This window comes from Mus caroli, chromosome 17 (assembly GCF_900094665.2).
Source record: "Mus caroli chromosome 17, CAROLI_EIJ_v1.1, whole genome shotgun sequence".
NCBI lineage: Eukaryota > Metazoa > Chordata > Mammalia > Rodentia > Muridae > Mus > Mus caroli.
This window is the reverse complement of record NC_034586.1, coordinates 17055860-17075189: the sequence shown is the minus strand read 5'-3', so window position 1 is coordinate 17075189 and position 19330 is coordinate 17055860. Positions and strand designations below refer to the sequence as shown.

At 39.5% G+C, this 19330-nt stretch overlaps 1 protein-coding gene across 1 annotated transcript; it reads right to left on the bottom strand.

The window, feature by feature from the left end:
* On the bottom strand, positions 1-18229 carry LOC110312657 (zinc finger protein 54-like). Its single transcript, XM_021186450.2, has 5 exons — positions 17962-18229; positions 15100-15190; positions 7181-7272; positions 4970-5096; positions 1-2219 (listed from the first exon to the last, which is right to left on the bottom strand). Exons 3-5 carry the CDS (start codon positions 7208-7210, stop codon positions 202-204), a joined length of 2175 nt encoding a protein of 724 aa, XP_021042109.1. The 5' UTR covers positions 7211-7272; positions 15100-15190; positions 17962-18229; the 3' UTR covers positions 1-201.
* Positions 18230-19330: the final 1101 nt, after the last annotated feature.

Genomic DNA, 19330 nt, shown 5'->3' with positions numbered 1-19330 from the left:
TTACAGGCCAGGCATACATATTAAAAGAAATAAAAAGCTTTCCCCACAGTTACATTTGCAGAATTTTATTTTAATATAAACTCTGATTCATTTTGTAAGATATCAATCCTCATTAAAAGCTTTAACCATCTAGTTATGTTATCTTTATGTTGCAATCACTTATCTCCTTTTGATTTGCAAGCAGAGAATACCAGATAAATGTTATGTCACATTATTTACGAGGGTATGTTTTCCTCCTGTATGAATTTTCTGATGTCTTCTCAGATTCGAAATCCACATAAAGGATACGTCACAGTCTTTACATTTGTAAGGTTTCTCTCCAGAATGAGTTCTCTGATGGACTCTAAGATAGGAGCACCGAGTAAAAGATTTGTTACATTCCTGACATTTGTAAGGTTTCTCTCCAGTATGAATTTTCTGATGTGTTCTAAGATTCGAAATCCACAGAAAGGATATGTCACAGTCTTTGCATTTGTAAGGTTTCTCTCCAGTATGAATTTTCTGATGTCTTCTAAGACTTGAAATCCACAAAAAGGATATGCCACAGTCTTTGCATTTGTAAGGTTTCTCTCCAGTATGAATTTTCTGATGGTCTCTTAGAGTTGAACACTGAGTAAAGGATTTCTCACATTCTCTACATTTGTAAGGTTTCTCTCCAGTATGAATTTTCTGATGTCTTCTAAGACTTGATACCCACATAAAGGATACGTCACAGTCTTTGCATTTGTAAAGTTTCTCTCCAGTATGAATTTTCTGATGGTCTCTAAGATAGGAGCACCTTGTGAAAGATTTGTTACATTCCTGACATTTGTAAGGTTTCTCACCAGTATGAATTTTCTGATGTGTTCTAAGATTTGAAATCCACAGAAAGGATATGTCACAGTCTTTGCATTTGTAAGGTTTCTCTCCAGTGTGAATTTTCTGATGTACTCTAAGATTTGAGCCCGTAGTAAAAGATTTGCCACATTCCTTACATCTGTAAGGTCTCTCACCAGTATGAACTCTCTGATGGACTCTAAGATTTGAGAACCAGGTGAAAGATCTGCTACATTCCTTACATCGATAACATCTCTCTCCAGCATGAATTTTCTGACGTATTCTAACACTAGAAATCCGGAGAAAGGATTTATCACCATCTTTGCACTTGGAAGGTTTCTCTCCAGTATGAATTTTCTGATGTTGTCTAAGATTTGAGTGCTTAGTAAAAAATTTGTCACATTCTGTACATCTATACGGTCTCTTTCCAGTATGAACTCTCTGATATGTTCTAAGATATGAGGACTTGGTAATAGATTTGTCACATTCCCTATATCTGTAAGGTTTCTCTCTGGTATGAATTTTATGATTAGTTTTAAGAGTTGAATTCACAGTAATAGATGTATCATATACCTCATATCTGTAAGGCTTTTCGGCAGTATGGATTCTGCAATGCCTTTTAAGATGTGATAATTCAAAACAGGACTTACCACATTCTTTGCATTCATAATGTATCTCAGGAGAATGAATTTTCTGATGCCATCTTAATGATGCACAGTGGGCAAAGGATCTGTCACACTGCTTACATTTGTAAGGCTTCTCTCCAGTATGCCTTCTCTGATGGCTTTTAAGTGCAGATAACTGCACAAGTGACTTTCCACCTTCTTTGCATTTGTATGGTTTCTTTGCCGTATGACGTGTTTGGTCTCTTTTAAGGCTTGACCACTGACTAAAGAATTTGCCACAAATATTGCACTTGTAAGGTTTCTCTCCACTATGAATTCTCTGATGCATACTGAGGCTTGAGGTGGTACTGAAGTATTTCCTGCAGTGCCCACATTGATATGGTTTTTCTTCCATGTCAACTGTTTCTTGCATGAGACTATATATAGAGCTGAAATGGTCATCATATTCATCCTGCTTGTGCTCTTTCTTTTCAGTGTAGAGTCTTTGATATTGCCGAATGTTGGAACACAAATTGAAAGATTTCTCACAATCTTTAGATTGGCAAGTGTCTTCTTCGCCAGTGTGCATACTTTTGTGTCTATCTGCGTTTGATGAGTCAACAGAGGCATCCTTCTCATTACAGCATCTGTAGTTATTAGAGGTTTCTGTAGTGTCACTTCTATTATAAAGTGCACAGTTGGAGGGTTCATGACGCATTTCGTTGAGCTCATTACACTGACAAGACTCCTTTTCAGTCCTCACAGGTTGATGGACAGTATCACATATGCAGTAGTTCTCTGAAAATGAGTACAATTCAGATTAATAGGGCTTGTTTCTAGATGACATTTGTGAATAAATGACTGTCTTTATAAGCGAGGGTAAGAAATTAGCTTTGGGATGGAACTCACTCACTACATATATCTAGTACACGTGTCTCTATTTTTAATTTTTTTTTCCTCAGAAATGGATGAAGACTTTCATCCAATCTTAGGGTCACAGTGTTTGTACTTTCTAATGTACAGCAACAAAGATTACTGTTCTGGAGTCACAATTACTTTTAAGATTGAAAGTTATTAAATAGCATCAAAGGTTTTGGTTTTTTACTTTAAAAAAATGAAAGGCATTAGATTACTCAAAAGTAATGAATACAAAGCAAATATTTTGCCAGATATTCAATGCTATAGATCATTTGAGGGCTTTCATGGGCAGCTATTGCGCATGTCTTTTCCTCCATTGTCTGGGTTCCACACCCTGCTGTGTTTCTTAACTTTCCTTATATGGTTATTCTCAAGCCTAATCTCTACCAACTCTTAAGATTATTTTCCAGAAGGATATTTCTGTATCCTCCACTGGAATGAAAATCAAACATGTAATATGAAGACATAAAAGCTAGCAAGGCAATTACAGAATAATCCTACTTCACGGACTCACATTAGACTTATAATTTGTAAAATTATTCCAATCTGATGTCAGCATAGTCAAGTAAAATTGTACATTATACTAGTATTAACTCCCCATATTCAGGTCTAATGAGTCACAATGTCTTCTAAGAGTTACAGTGGGCAGGATGCATGTTGAGGACAAGAGACTGTAGTAAGTGCAAGGATCAGGAATCCTTTGAAGAGAATTAAATACAGTAAAGGCAGTTTCAGCTCTTGCTTTCTCTTTCACTTGAATCCTTCACTGTTGTCCTGATCATTCACTTGCCCTCCCAGATTTTGGCTACTACATTTTCTCAACCTTCCAGGACAATCTCATTTGCCCCAGATAGATGATCAGGCCTACTCTGCATACAATTTATCCAATTATTCTGTGAGGTAGTCCACAATGCATGCTATAACTTTTAGCAACAATACAGACATCTAAGACAGAACTGTGCAAAGAACATGAGAAGCATATAAATTAGAGGAATCTACTAATGAATTCCCAATTGTTATTTCCAGTCAGAATCTCCAGCATATTCTAGGAGAATTTTCAGTTTGCATATCTTGAGGCTTACAATTAAAACAATGTCAAGAAGGTTGGAGGCATGGCTCAGTGGCTAAGAGCACTGATTATTCTTTTAGAGGTCCTGAGTTCAATTCCCAGCAACCACATGGTGGCTCACAACCATCTGTAATGGGATCCAATGCCCTCTTCTGTTGAGTCTGAAGACAGCTACATGCTGAAGATGAGCTACAGTGTACTCATACACATAAAATAGTAAATCTTTTTAAAAATGTCAATTGCAATGATGGTTATGGAGCTTTAAGGTATTGGTGGAAATAATATATGCTACTGAATATCTTAATGCATCCTGGAACCAATATCAAGGGTGCATGACACCTCTAAAAATGGAAAATGAAAAGAAAAAGCTAAATACCATCAAAATGTTCTTTTTTTTCTTAACATAATTTTTCGCAATTCTTTGTGAATTTCATATCATGCACCCCAGTTCCCCTCATTTACCAGTCCTTACATATCTGCTTTCTACCCTTGTAAGCACCTCCTCAAATGAAATAAAACATAAAATTTAAAATAAAATAATCTGGCCATGCCTTGGGACAATGGCCTGCTCTTGTATATACTGCAGCCTTCTCTCACACCTAGTTCAGTTGTTGCTGCACCAGTGCTGTACAAGTACTGTACCTGTCCATGTACAAGTCCACTCTGCCATTACCTATTCAGCATAGTAGCATTCGAAGCTGTGGTATGTCACACTGTACACACTTTTGCACAAACAGTTTTCCCAGGAAAATGTTTGTTGCAATGAGTCATTGGTCTGGTTCTAGGTTTATGGCTTCTGCTACACTATCAATACTGGACCCTCACCAAGGCTCCTCTTGAATAACCTGCTGTTGCCCTGAGTCATGGAAATCCTGCAGCTTTGGTTCAGTAGTTCATAGGTGGGGTACATATTTTGGTGGGCTGAACCTGGTCCTGGGTGGTAGCTGAGGTGGTCTGCCCATCCGCCCTCTTGTACCCATACTATCAGGATCATCTCTCCCATCCCCAAGTCACAGCTTGCACAACCATGCAGTAGCTGACAAGAGGCAGGGCCAGCTCAGGGAGTCCCTCATTCATCAATATGTGCTCAGGCAGCAGCTCAGACCACAGTCATCCGCATGGCCTTTGGTGGTAACATGGACTACAGATAATGACAAAGACCCATGGTACCAGTAGGGCCACTGACCCAGACATGGCCCTTGGCAGTGGCAGTATGGCCCAGACATCACCATGGTCTCATGTGGCAGCACAGGCCTCTCACATCAGGCTGTTCCTTACTGAGCTTCAATCTTCAGTTCCAGTTCTTCTTCCGAGAGCACAAATCACTATGCTTCTCTTTGTGTCCAGTCTCTCCATCACATGCTTACTAGCTCATAGTAGTCACACCCTCTGGCTGTCTTCTGCTAGGGTTGGCAGGTGAACCTCTTGGAAAATTTCTTTTAAATTATCAAACTTTGTCTAGGCTTGTTTTTTTCCCATGACAGCTTAATAGAGTTTACAGCCTATAGGGTCAGTACTTACAAAGAATGAGTTAAGAATTGTACAACCAAAATGTTCTCACCCACAGAGACCAGGTTGCTATAATTCTCTACCATCACATCAATGTACAAAGCCTTCTGAGAAGAGTCCAGGCATTCCCATTCCTCTTGAGAGAAGTCCACAGCCACATCTCGGAATGTCAACAGACCCTGAAACAAAAAATTATAGTTCAACTGTGTGCTACAGGGTAGAATGCTTTTCTGGATATAAAGAGACAGGATGTAGATGAGGGAAGACTATTATCAAAAATCATCAAATTTTTTTTTTAAAAAATCAAAACGATGATTTCCAATATAGTCATATTGTATAATGAATGATCAAACTGTGGGAAAACAGGATGACACAATAGTCTCACAAGCATATCCATGAAACAAGACTCATACTTAAGATCTGGGCATGGTTATCTATCTGGTACGGGTGCCATATTCTGTAGATTGCTGTCTGTATGCAGGTGAGATCAAGTGAAATATAAGGCTAGAGCTTGTGTTTGGGCAATGAAAAAAGAAGGTGGGGCTAAAAGTTTTAGAGAGAAGGAGACAGAGGTAGGGCAGAGAAAGATGGAAGAAGACAACCTGATCCTGAAATAGCCATAGGTAGCTATGGATATCATAGAAGAGCAATAAAATAATATAGGGCCCATTTGTCCAGGTTAGGTAGGCAGCTTTTATCAATATCACTTGAGTTTTGAATTCTTTGAGTGGGCATTTTGATGGTTGAGAATTTACTGTTATAAATCTGACTGATAAATTACAAGCCTTTGGAGTCTTAATTATAACGGGTTAGGGGTTTAGAGCCAGCGGCCACCAGGCCCAAGATGGCCTTGGAAAATACAAGTGGTTAGGCAGCAGTGAATGGTGGGAAACCAGGCTGACTGCTGCATGGGGATAGCCATGGGCGTGGCTAGCCCGCGATGCTGGCAAGTAGCTGGCGTTAGTTGTTTTTAATAATTACATGCTACAATATTCATGTCCCAAAGGATCACAATGTACATGTCTCACTCAGAAGCACATTCATGATGAGGACATGTATTCTTAAATTTTCTGCCTGAAGATTATGCTAAAATCCAGACATTGAGTCAATCCTATCTCTATTGGGTCTTACCTAATCCTATTCTAACAGGCTCAGGTACGATTTTTAAACTCAAGATGCAATGCTACACCATTAAATAGCAAAGGAATAGATATGGAAGGCAGAACCCATTGACTTTTTTTTTTTTTTTTTTTTTTTTTTTTTTTTTTTTCTTCTTCTTCTTCTTTTTCTTCTTCTTCTTCTTCTTTTCATTTGGATTTTCGAGACAGGATTTCTCTGTATAGCCCTGGCTGTCCTGGAACTCACTCTGTAGACCAGGCTGGCCTCGAACTCAGAAATTCACCTGCCTCTGCCTCCCAAGTACCCATTGACTTTTAAGCAAAGTATTTTGGTATTTTGCCACAGTAACAAGGATTGTAGTAATGCTACATAGTCACAATTTTAATTGTAACATATAAAAATCAAGTAGTCTACCGAATTAATTTTATAAGACTATTTGGGCCACTAACAAGCAGATAATAAAATCTGCATAAGATACACTTAATAAAATCTAAACTTGTTCTAAGCATATAGAAGAGCCAGCATAGAACAATAGCAATTTCAGTACACTGCAACTGCAGGGTAGGCATGGAGCGCTGACATTCAAACCAAGTGTCTAGAGCAAGGCCATCATGAGGGATAGTCTCTCTGCATCAAATGGAACAGCTTATGCACATGTCAGTCAATGCCCACAAGACATTTGTATGGATGCATTCCACATAATTCTACACAATGAGTCCAAGCCCAAGTGTATGCATGTGGGACACAAAAAAAGAGTAAATGAAAAAGAGTAAAAATACTGATCTCTCTACTTTCAGAAATAACCAAGATGGTAATTCTCCTGGGATAAAGAGATATGAAGTGCCAACACACATGTAGACACATCGCCACCATCATGATATTAAATACCAAAGAGAAAGACAGGTGGAATATAATCTCAGTTTACACTCAAGATCAATCAAGTGGATGTAATGACCACTCATTATGAAAAAGGACATAAAGGTAATTGCTTTTCTTGTTCTAATTCCTTCACAGGTTTTTGGGGTTTGGTGGTGAGTCAGTTCATAAAGATAAATTTTAAAAACATCATCAAAGCAGAAAATTTAAGGTTTGCAATATATCAAACTATAATATTTTCAGAATGAAAGTGAACATGACCACTGACCTGGGACGTGTTTACTGGCGAATCGGCCATTTCTTCCTGTTTCTCTTCTTTGATTTTCTCTTTGAATACCAATGAATAGCCAGATTGTGGTTCTTTAATACCAAGGGGTCAAAGAGAAAAAGTAAAATTAATACTGAATTCTGTTAAAGAATAATGCCACACCACAAGAAAAGATCCAAGCAATAGAATAAAACCTTGACTCTGATCAATGACCCAAAGCCAGGAGAGGATGGAAAGACATTTAAAACTTGGAGAGAAAAATCACCATTAACTATATATACTGTTACATCAGAAAAATACTCTTTCAAAACTAATGGAGACATATGTACATTTGAGGACAGTCATGAATTATCACAATTCATTTTACTAAAACAGCATAACCTATAATAAAGGTACAACATACATAGGTAAAACATACATAGGACAGTTAGAGAAATTATCTATGAGAACAGAGGAAATAATACATTTCATGTGAAAAAAGAGATAAATACAGGAAAACTTGGAAGTAATCATCCATGCTCAAGACGGCAAACCACTCTCATAGTAAATAAAGAAGAATACTATGAATAATCCGGTCAACAACAATATAAAAAACAAAATCATAGGGAATAAAAATGCTATGGCCAAAAAACATAGCCATTCTGGAAATCAATATAATCAGCAATTTAAAAAAAAAATCCTCAAGTTAAACAAATATATCATGTGACCCAGCTATTCCACTCCTGTTAGAATATGCTCAAAGGACTCAACATCCTATGCCACAGATATGTGTTCAACCATGCCCATTGCTGCTATATTCATAACAGCTACAAAATGAAACAACATAAACATCCTTCAACTAACAAATAAAAATGTATGTATGCAGTATAAAATATTATTGAGCTGTAGAGAAAAATGAAATCATAAGATTTTTCAGGTAAATGGATGAACCTAAAAGAGATCATCCTGAGTGGAGTAACACAGGCCCAGAAAGACAGGCATTGCATGTTCTCTTTCATAGGAAGGTCCTAGGTTCAAATCTTCAGATGTGAATTCACAACCTGGAGTCACTGCAGTGGACAGAAAAGTAAAACCAGACCACGGTGGGATGTGGAAGTGTTATAGGAGATAACAGAGAGCAAGTCATCTTAAGGGAGAATATAGGAGAGGGGTTTTATTATAGAGGATGGACAAATATAAACACATAAGAAGGAGAAAAGTAACAGCAAAGATGTCTAAACATCATAATACTATCCATCTACCATAAAATACCTACAATTTAAGTATGTGAATGCATATATACTTGGAGTTTAAATGAAAACTTCCCATTGGGCTTATAATGCTCTCTACAAGGGCCATATATTTTCTAACAAAACCACCAAGAAGTGCCAGGAGCCTGCTGGGCCTGGAATGGGTTGAAGTGGGAAACAGCTTCAGATGTAGGGGCAGCTTTAAAGACTGATGGTCTCAGAGGGAGCTTTAAAGACTGATGGTCTCAGAGGGAGCTTTAAAGACTGATGAGCTCTGGCTTTTTAGCTCTCTAACTACACTGAAGGCTTGATGATAACTTCTAAAAAAAAAATCCTAAAAACTGTTTTGCTCATTCTGAGGGTTAAAAACCACTGGCTTGGGCAATTAACACCTGTAGCCTAACAGCAGGGGATTACGTAAAGAATTAATTGCTAGGGCATTTTTTTCTCTCTTGCCCAGAAGGGAGGGAGGTTTGGGTCAATAAACTTTTATTGTACCAGGAGAAGAGAGTCATGCTACCAAAAGGAAAAACTTTCATACAAACAAATATGCATAAATTCAGATAAATTCATATACAAATTTATACACCTCCATGCACACCAACTGGGACCATCTACATCCTTATCTCTCTCTCTTTCTCTTTTTAATGTCTTTTAAAAAATATTTATTTATAATATGTATATGAGTACACTGTAGCTGTTTTCAGACACACCAGAAGAGGGCATCAGATTCTATTACAGATGGTTGTGAGCCACCATGTGGTTGCTGGGAATTGAACTCCTGACCTCAGGAAGAACAGTCAGTGCTCTTAAGCACTGAGCCATCCCTCCAGCCCCCCCATACTTATCTCTTAATTACATACTTACACACCCAGATCCATACTTATATATGCATATGAAGCAAAAGACAAATCACCAGTGCAGAAAGAACTCACTCATTCTGGATGAAAAATGAGCATAGAGAAAGAAAAAGCTTCTACTGTTTTACTGCTAAATGAATTAAGCCCAAGTCTGTAAGAAGAAAGCTTTGTCCTCTTTAGTAAGACTAAGCCTGCCTTGCTATCATGAAAAGACCTGTTCTGTCCCATGGTGAGGCTTGCTCTTTCTGCTCTCTGGGCAAATTCTTCTTTTTTCCTCTTTCCCTCTGCATTCTGCATATTGCTTTCTTAATTTTTTAATTTGGCTTATAATTTCTAAGTTATTCCACTGTACATTCTCCTTCTAATCTTGTTCTCTCCTTCTGCTCTGATGTAACTATGCCCTGCATGTAATCCATTCCTAATCTTAATACTTATTCTAGGAGAATAGATAACATGGATTTTCCAAGCATCCCATTTTACAAAAGTTCACTAGAATGTCAATCATAAATTCAAATCATAAATTGAATAAGAAGTTTACAACAGAGATGTTTACATGCTTATCCATTAGGAGGAATTATCTGACTAAGCATTCATTATCTGTCACTAACTCTACAGGTTCTTGGAGACTTAAAGACTATAACTAAGTTAGCATGGAAATTTTGTACAGATAAACCTAGTCAATATTTTATCTTCTGACCTTGCACCTACAATAAGTTAGTTCCCTTTTTTATGACCTTTGGTTACTTGTTTTACAACTTCTTGGAACAAGCTCTAATTTGTAAATGCCTGCTTTTTTTCTCAGAAGCAATTAACTGGTGACACTTGAAGAGTGGCAGAGTTCTCATTGCAGTTTTGACATCAGAAAGGACTTAATAGCAGTCCTATTATGAAAGAGCTTGATAATTATTAATATAATTTTAGGAATTCTTGTAGAATCATAATTAAGAATTAAGAAATTATCTATTTGTCTATGTTGCATCAGTATAGGACAGGACATTTTTATTATTCTGAAGAAATCTATTCAAAAGGGTTAGCTAATACCTAGTGATTTTTATACAGATTTAATAATAACAAGAAAAGCATATTAATAGCAGGAATCTTTCCTCAAATGTAATCTCCTTGGCCTTGCCTAATTTCCTAAACAGAACTCCAATGGCTCACATTCTAAGATCAAGAATTGATAAATGGGACCTCATGAAACTGGAAAGTTTCTTTAAGGCAAAGAACATAGTCAATAAGACAAATTGGCAACCTACAAATTGGAAAAAAAATCTTCACTAAACCCACACCTGATAGAGGGCCAATATCCAAAATATATAAAGAACTCAAGAAGCTAACCACCAAAAAAATCAAACAACCCAAACCATAAATGGGGTGTAGAATTAAACAGAAAATCTACAACAGAGGATTCTCCAATGGCTAAGAAGCACTTAAAGAAATGTTCAAAGTCCATAGTGGTCAGAGAAATGCAAATCAAAATGACACTGAGATTCTACCTTACACCAATCAGAATGGCTCAGATCAAAAACACAGGTGACAGTACATGTTGGTGAGGATGTGGAGAAAGAGGAACACTGTTTCATTGCTGGTGGGATTGCAAACTGGTACAACCACTCTGGAAATCAATCTGGAGGTTCCTCAGAAAACTGGAAATAGATCTACCTGAAGACCCAGCTATACCACTCTTGGGCATATACCCAAAAGATGCCCCACAATGCTACAGGGGCACATGTTCCACTATGTTCATAGAGGCTTTGTTTGTGATAGCCAGAAGCTGGAAAGAACCCAGATGTCCCCCAACAGAAGAATGGATACAGAAAATATGGTTCATTTACACAGTGGAATATTACTCAACTATTAAGAACAAGGGCATCCTGAGTTTTGCAGGCAAATGGATGGAACTAGAAAATAACATCCTGAGTGAGGTAACTCAGACCCCAAAATACAGGCATGGTATGTACTCACTAATAAGTGGATATTACAAAAAAAAAAAAGTACAGAATACTCAGGATACAATGCACAGAACTCAAAAAGGTTAACAAGCTAAAGGGCACAAGTGAGGATGCCTCAATCCCACTTGAGAAGGAGAAGAAAGCAATCACAGGAGGAGGAGGAGGGAGGGACTTGGGTGAGAAAGGGGACAGAGAGGGGAAGAGGGGGACATGATCAGGTATTGGGTGGGGGGAACAGCACTGAAGCACTGAGAGCCAGCAGAAAAAATGGAAACAGGCAACCTCCGGNGNNAAGNGGNGGGGGGGGGGGGACCCTCCAGAATGTACCAGAGACCTGGGTAGTGAGAGACTCTCAGGACTCAAAGGGAGGACCTTAGATGAAATGCCCTACAGTGGTGAGTGGGAACTTGTACAGACTACCTCCAGCACAAAGACAGGGCATCAAGTGAAGGATGAGGTTGCCATCCCACGGTCAAAAACTCTGACCCATAATTGTTCCTGTCTGAAAAAACTGCAGGGACAAAAATGGAGAAGAGTCTGAGGAAAATGAGGTCCAGTGACAGGGCCAAATTGGGATCCAGCTCAAGGGGAGGCCCCAAGGCCTGATACTATTACTGGGTGTATGGAGAGCTCACAAAAAGGGGCCTATCATGACTGCCCTCCAAAAGACCCAACAACCAGCTGAAAGAGTCACATGCAGATATTTATACCCAACCAATGGGCAGAAGCTGCTGACCCCTGTGGCTGAATTAGGGAAAAGCTAGAAGAAGCTGAGGAGGAGGGTGACTCTGTAGGAGGACCAGCAGTCTCAACTAACCAGGATCCTGGAGACCTCTCAGACACTGGGCTACCAACCAGGCAGCATACACCAGCATATCTGAGACCCCCAACACATATACAGCAGAGGACTGCAGGGTCTGAACTCAGTCAGAGAAGGTGCACCTAACCTTCAAGAGACTGGATGGCCCAGGGAATGGGGAGGTCTGTTGGGGTAGAGGTGTGGTAACATCCTCGTAGAGAATGGGGGTGGAAGGTGGGAGGAGGTATGGGAAGAGGAACAGTCAGAGGGTGAACCTGGAGGGGGAAAAAATCTGGACTGTCAAAAAGGATTAAATAAAATTAAAAATAAAAGATTTGTGATTTTTTTTAAGATTCTTATAAGATTACTTTTAAAGATAAAACAATTAATTTTAAAGATAATAAAACAATTAATCCTTTCTTTGTAACTGTAAATTGCTGCCTACCCCTAAAAGACACTGGCTGAGAAAACTTCCTTGCATGCTCACACTTTGTTCATCTATAACAAGTTGCTTAGTTATGGAACAAACACTGGTTCTTGAGAATAATTTGTTTTCTTCACCTGTACTCCATAATGTTGTTTCTTGTAAGATATTGGGGAATATACTGTTTTTTCATAATCACTCCCTAGAAGAAAATTAGAATGTAATCATATTGTAATTTTCTACTGCTTGGAAGATTTTGCTGGGATATGTAAACTATGGGAGAAAAAAAAATAAAGTAATTGGAACCTTGCTCCATCCCTCAAATCTGTATACATGTATATGTGTAAAGTTTGTGTGAGAGTATATTGGAACCTTGTTCCATCCATCAAATCTGTGTGTATGTAAATTATGTAAAGCTTCGGTGAGTGATTGTTGGAAGGTGTATGTATGTATATTATCTATATATCTGCAACGTGTGAAATGCTTGGAGCCTGCTTGTTGGAATATCATTCTTTCCACCCACCAACTGTTTACATATCTGTATATATGTATATGTGCATATATGTGTATGTGTGAAATGCTTAGAACCTGCTTCCTGTAGCTTTGCTCCAGCCATTCAATGTGTGAATATTTATGTCTGTCCATCCATCCACTCACCTTTTGCTTCATCCACTAAATGTGTGTGTATATGCATGTGTGTACACTTCTGTGAATTTTCTCTTTCCTTTTCTTTCTCGCTGGCCCCTAAGAGTTAAAGAGTTCAGAGTTTTTGTCTTTGGCACAGGGAGTGCCAGCCCCAGTCAATCAAGCTGTGTACCCTGAGAGAACAGTCTACTGAGTAAGTTCTCTAATTTTTGGCTGCCATGTGTAGCAGCCCTGTCGGTATCTGAACCAACACCTCAACCCTCTGTCAGCCCCTCCTAGTGCTGAACCCCACCCATTTCACTCCTGGATGCCTGCCTCAGTTTATGCCCTATGAATGTGAAAGCTGGTCTTTGACATCCTAGACATTTTTTTGGACAATTTTCTATCAAAAAAAATCCATTTCATATTGTTTGGATCCAGGAGTTACCCCACAAAACAGTCTAACACTGATCTCAGTTAAACAGGGATGGTTATTGAATGCACACTCCAAGACTGATCAACCAGGGTAACAGCTCAAAGATGTGCACTGTACATTTCTCAGGGCCAGTTTATAAAGAATAAAACTGCAAGTATCACATTGAGCTCATACACCTGGAAAGAATGCTGGAAGTGCTACCTGGTTGTCAGCCTTGACTCAAGCTATTTTGTACATAAGAGTTCGTATTAACCTTTAATTTGATGGGTCCTACATGAAAAATTATAGTTGTGGAATTTCTTAAGATTAACAAACCTCATAACATACAGAACACATCAGGCTATGTGGTCAGCATGACCCTACTCGGAGTCAAGTTATTTTCTACATCACTGGCTGGCAGGCATATTATAGCAACAATATAAAATAGCTGGCATGCATGGAACAAAATGGCCACAGCTACGTTAGCGGGGCAGGTCTTAACAATATCTAAAGACACAAGATACTAGGCAATATTTTTTTTTGAAACAGTAGTCTTAGCTGTCCTGGAACTCACTCTGTAGTCTAGGCTGGCCTTGAACTTATAAATATCTGCCTGCCTCTTCCTCCAAAGAGCTGGGATTAAAGGCTTGCCCTGACACCATCTGGCCTAATTTTTTTTAATGTAATGACTATAGGCAGCAGTAAGAAGACTGATGATCACAATTATACTAGTGACAGAAAATCCAAGACAAAAGTATTAAAATACAAAAAAAAAAGAGCATTAGCAAATGATAAAATGGACCATTAGACAGAAATTCCTTGATAAACATAGCTGCATGTCACAAAACCCAGAATGTAGACAACCCAGCAGACATAAACAGGAGACTACATAAAACATGTAAGAACAGGCACATTGACCATGTGCTTTACAAACCTGGGAGGACAACCTAGAAGGAGGTTTGTCTTCCTAGAAGCCACTCAATTCCTATTAAAATCCTACTTGCATATTTTTTAAAAAGTAATGCTGGAAGTACCAAGGGACAGCAAAGAGGTGGAAAACACTAAGAGGACCACATGTAGAGGTGATCTCACAGTATATTACAACCACAGCAATGGAACCACATGGAATTGTCATGACAACAGACAATAGGAGATATTCATGGGAAACTCTGCCTATCATGTCTGCAAATATAGTTCCTGATCTTATCCAAAATCTGTTGGCATTATTTTTAGGAAGAGAAAAATTAACACTGAGGGTGGAAAATATGCTAGAATACAAATTTTCAGAAAACAATAAATATACTTAAAGTTATTAATTATTATCATTTTATAATACAATAAAATCACTAAAATGAACGTCATTTAATATTGGTATGTAGACCTAGGTGATCAGTGTAAGGACAGCATCACTCGCACTCATAGTCACGCAAAAGTTTATTGCCTCCTAGTATCAATTTTCTGCAGAAAGTCTTCTCATCTCTACAATAGGATAATCTCGAGGAGTTTTTTGTCAGTGGAAGTCTACAGAATTATTTCTAGTGAGACAGAATGCGGCAAAAGTGACTTCATGTCCCACTTCCACCCCTTGCCATCCCTTCACCAATCCTCCAACATACCTGGATCCTTAGCTATTGTCTCCTCCCTCTCCACCTTCTAGGGCTCTTTGTTATGTTTCACAGGTGAGCAGGTCTGGATGTTCAGTGAGCCCTGCACATGAGAAAGAGTTTAAACAGAAAGCACCTGTTCTAACAAAGTACTGTGCTCAGTAGATAAAGAGAAAAGAAATGAGGACTCTACAGTGACCCTGCAAGTGTCAGGCAATGTCATAATACTGAAAACATTTAGAAGCATTTTCAGTTAGCATAACTTGAACCACACTTCCATTCACAGCTCAGTCAGCTCTCAAGTGCAGAAATGGAACTGAATGATTGGAATGAGAATACTATACACCAGTGATGAACTTATCATGGACTAAAAATGATGGAAGCCTTTTACTTACAAAGGCACTCACACAGAGAAGAGAAAGCATTTCCTGAAATCTGTCTTTGTTCCTGTGAGGATTTCACCTTACTCAGTAGAATGTGAGACTCATCCACACAAATCTCACATACTTGCAGTCTAATTTGCCAAGAACCCTAAGGAGGAGCAAGGGAGACAGCAAGAAAACTATTCGCACCCACAGAAATCAGAGAGTTCCAATTCTGCAACATGCAGTCTGTACAGAGCCCTCTGAGCAGAGAACAGGCATTGCCCCTCCTCCTGGGAGAAGTCCACAGTCACACCACTCATTGTCAACAGACCACAAAATAAAAGACAACGGTTTGAACATTCCTGCTGGTGCACAACTTTAATGTGAGCACTGAGGAGATAGAGGTGGGTGGAAATCTGTGAATTCCAGTCCAGCCTGGTCTATATGATGACTTCTACATAACAATTTGGTCATGTATCCATGGGCAGAATTCTTTTTTTTTGAACCAAGAAAAACAAGAGGATTGCAGAGAATTTTTTTCTGATGTAGATGAGTTATCATAATTATTCTCAAGATTTTTCTAATATTATTTTATATTATAATATCTCTTAACTTTGTTTTTGTCTCTTTATCCCCCTTCCCCCCAAACAGGGTTTCTCTGTGTAGCCCTGGCTATCCTTAAACTCACTGTGTAGACCAGGCTGGCAAAGAACTCCAAGATCTACCTGCCTCTGCCTCAGGAGTGCTAGGATTAAAGGTGTGTGCCACCACCACAAACTGGTTTATAATGCCCTGTCTAACTGTGAAAATACTGTGACCTGATTCCCTCAAAGAGAATACTGCGATTTCCAGACTCTAATTAACAACATTAAGAACTCAGCAGAGGGGTTGGAGAGATGGCTCAGCAGTTAAGAGCACTAACTGCTCTTCCAGAGCTCCTGAGTTCAATTTCCAGCAACCACATGGTGGCTCACAACCATCTGTAATGGGATCCAATGGCCTCTTCTGGTGTGTCTGAAGACTGCAACAGTGTACTCACATATATAGAATAAAAAAAATATTTAAAAAAAAATTCAGCAAAAGTGTTGGGGTCCAAGAGTTGCCCAACAAACCACACAAACAAATCCTGATCTCTGTAAGACAGGGATGGTTTTTTGAAGGCACAACCTAAGACTCATAAATCAGATAGTAGACTTCAGGGGCTGAGCAACTATACTGAATATCTTTTCCTGTCAGCTTATAAAGGGAGGAAAAAAAACCCAAAAAACAGAAAGCACAATGAGATCACATTCAGGTGCAGGAAGGGCTGTGCTCTGACTCAAGCCATTTTAGACTAACAGTTCATGTTGACCTTTAATTTGATAGGTCCTACGTAAGGCTTTGTGGAATTTCTTAAGATTAACAAACCTCAAACAGAACATAACAGGATACGTGATCAGCATGACCTTGCTCTGAGTCAAGTTATTTTTCTGTGTCAGTGATTGGCAGGCATGTTACAGCAACAATCTGAAATAGCTGGCATGCATGGAACAAAATGGCTACAGCTATTCTGAGATGGGGCAGGCCTCAACAAGAAGACACATTTTTTTTTTCTTTTTCTTATCTGGCTTTCCTTCCTCGATTGTTTGCTTTCTTCCTTTCTTCTTTCCTTCCCTCATTATTTCTTCTCTCCTCCTCCTCTCTCTTTTTTTTTTTTTTTTTTGTAATTATTTTTATTGTTTTGTTTTTTGAGACAGAGTCTCACCATGTAGCTCTGGCTGTCCTGGAACTCACTATATAGATCAGACTCAGTGAGATCCATCTGCCTTTGCTCCTGAGTGCTGTGATAAAACATGAGTGTCACCAAGCCTGGCGCCACTCTTTTCACAATGTTATATTTACATCACAGATTGCATACGTTTCAGATGGAAAATTAATAGTGGATAGAAAGTTTACTTTTAAAAGTTAATTTTTACATCCATACCAGTAAAACTCACAACAAATAGTACACTCAAACTCAATTAAGTTTGCAGGAGTTCCTTTCGTGACTAAAAGCTCATGGGGAATCCACCACATGCCACTTTCTTAAATAGGGAAGAGGTAGAACACGGAAGTTAGTATGGATGACTGTAAATTTCAATAGCTTTGTCCTTTCCGTCATAGCAAAGAGAGCTGCGTTTTCAAATATTAACAGATAAATTCAAATATTCTACTAGATCAGCCAGAAGATCAATAAAAAGAAATAGTATTATTCCAGTTAATATTACTGAAAATTTATCGACGAGCGTCTGACATCCACAGCACAATTTTGAGAGTCGATATCCTTATGATCAGAGGGGAAATTGATCCCGCTCTGCTCCCCTCCCACTCCTGCCTGTTCCCCAGCCCGGCCTCAGCTCCTCGGACCTGGGAGGTTCCAGCGCCTCCCTCCCTTCTCCCCACCCCCACCCCCACTTCCTCTCCCCCATCCCCCGCTGCTGCCTCTGCCAGCTGCTAAACTGCTGACTCTCCCAGGATGCTCAAAAGGTACCTGCGGTATAGGTAAGTTTTCCGGTCCTGCGAGCCCCGCCGTTTCCTCCATACTCAGGTCTCCACCACGCGATTCCACACTGTGCAGCCGCTCTACCCCTCAACCCCAACCCCAGCTCAGTCCCGTACGGGATTCTTGACACTCCTGACTTTGACTTTTTAGTCCCACTTTCCAAGCTAACACACCTTGCTTCCTAGTTTCCCTGGCCTCAGTCCTCTAATCCCACCCACACTTCACCCTTCCTCTACACCCAGCCAATGTGCCACATCCTTCCACCCTCTATTTCTGGGTGAGTGGCCCCGCCCAGCGGAGACCGGCCCCTCCCACTCTGTCTCTGGCTTCCTTCTGCCACAGCTCTTGCCTTCAGGTTGCTCTGCACAGTCTCCCTACACTCTTGCGGCCAGTCTAGACCAGAACTATATCTGGTAGGACCCTGCACCCCGATATCTGATCCCCATAGTGAATTCTGAATCCTTCAGATGCAAAATAGACAACCTAAGATCTCCATCTCACTATCTGCCTCTCCACCACATACTGCATACCAAACAACAGGCTAAATTCGGATGCCAGAGTCCCATCCCCAAAACACAAACATGAGAAACCAAAACCAAATACTTCAATTTTGATTTGTAGAGAGACTTTTCAGGAACGTGGATTTGGGGGAGTGGGGAGGTTGTCTCAAGAACTCAGTGGTCAGTGTTGGGGTCCAGCAGTAGCCCTACAAGCCACACAAACCCCGATCTCAGTCAGACAAGGACAGATAATTGAATGCATGCATACCCTAAGACTGATCAGAATTTGGGGGCTGAGCTACAACCACAAACACTTCTCAGGACCGGTTTAAGAATGAAAAAAAAAATCACAATGCACTCATATGCAGGTGCAGGAAGTGCTGACCTGTGGTTTTCTCTGACCCAAGCTATTTTTGCTAGCTAGACAGAACAGTTCTAACTGACCTTTATTCTGATTGGTCCTAAGTGGAGCATATAGTTTTCAAAGTTCTTAAGATTAACCAACTTCAGAACACACAGAAGATAACAGGGTACGTGGAACATGAACCTGCTCTGAGTCAAATTATTTTTCTGTGTCAACGACTAACTGGCATATTACAGAAACAATGTGAAATAGCTGGCAGGCATGGAGCAAAATGGCTACAGCTATGTTACAGGGACAGACCTCAACAGTCAGGACTGAATTCATACTGCATTGGACTTCTTTCACCACTAGATGGCGGACATGTCATTTTAGTAAAGCAGAAACAAGTTTGTCTTCATGATTCCAAATCTAGAACTAACTCTCTCTCTCTCTCTCTCTCTCTCTCTCTCTCTCTCTCTCTCTCTCCTCTTCCCAATGGTGAACGCAGAGAATC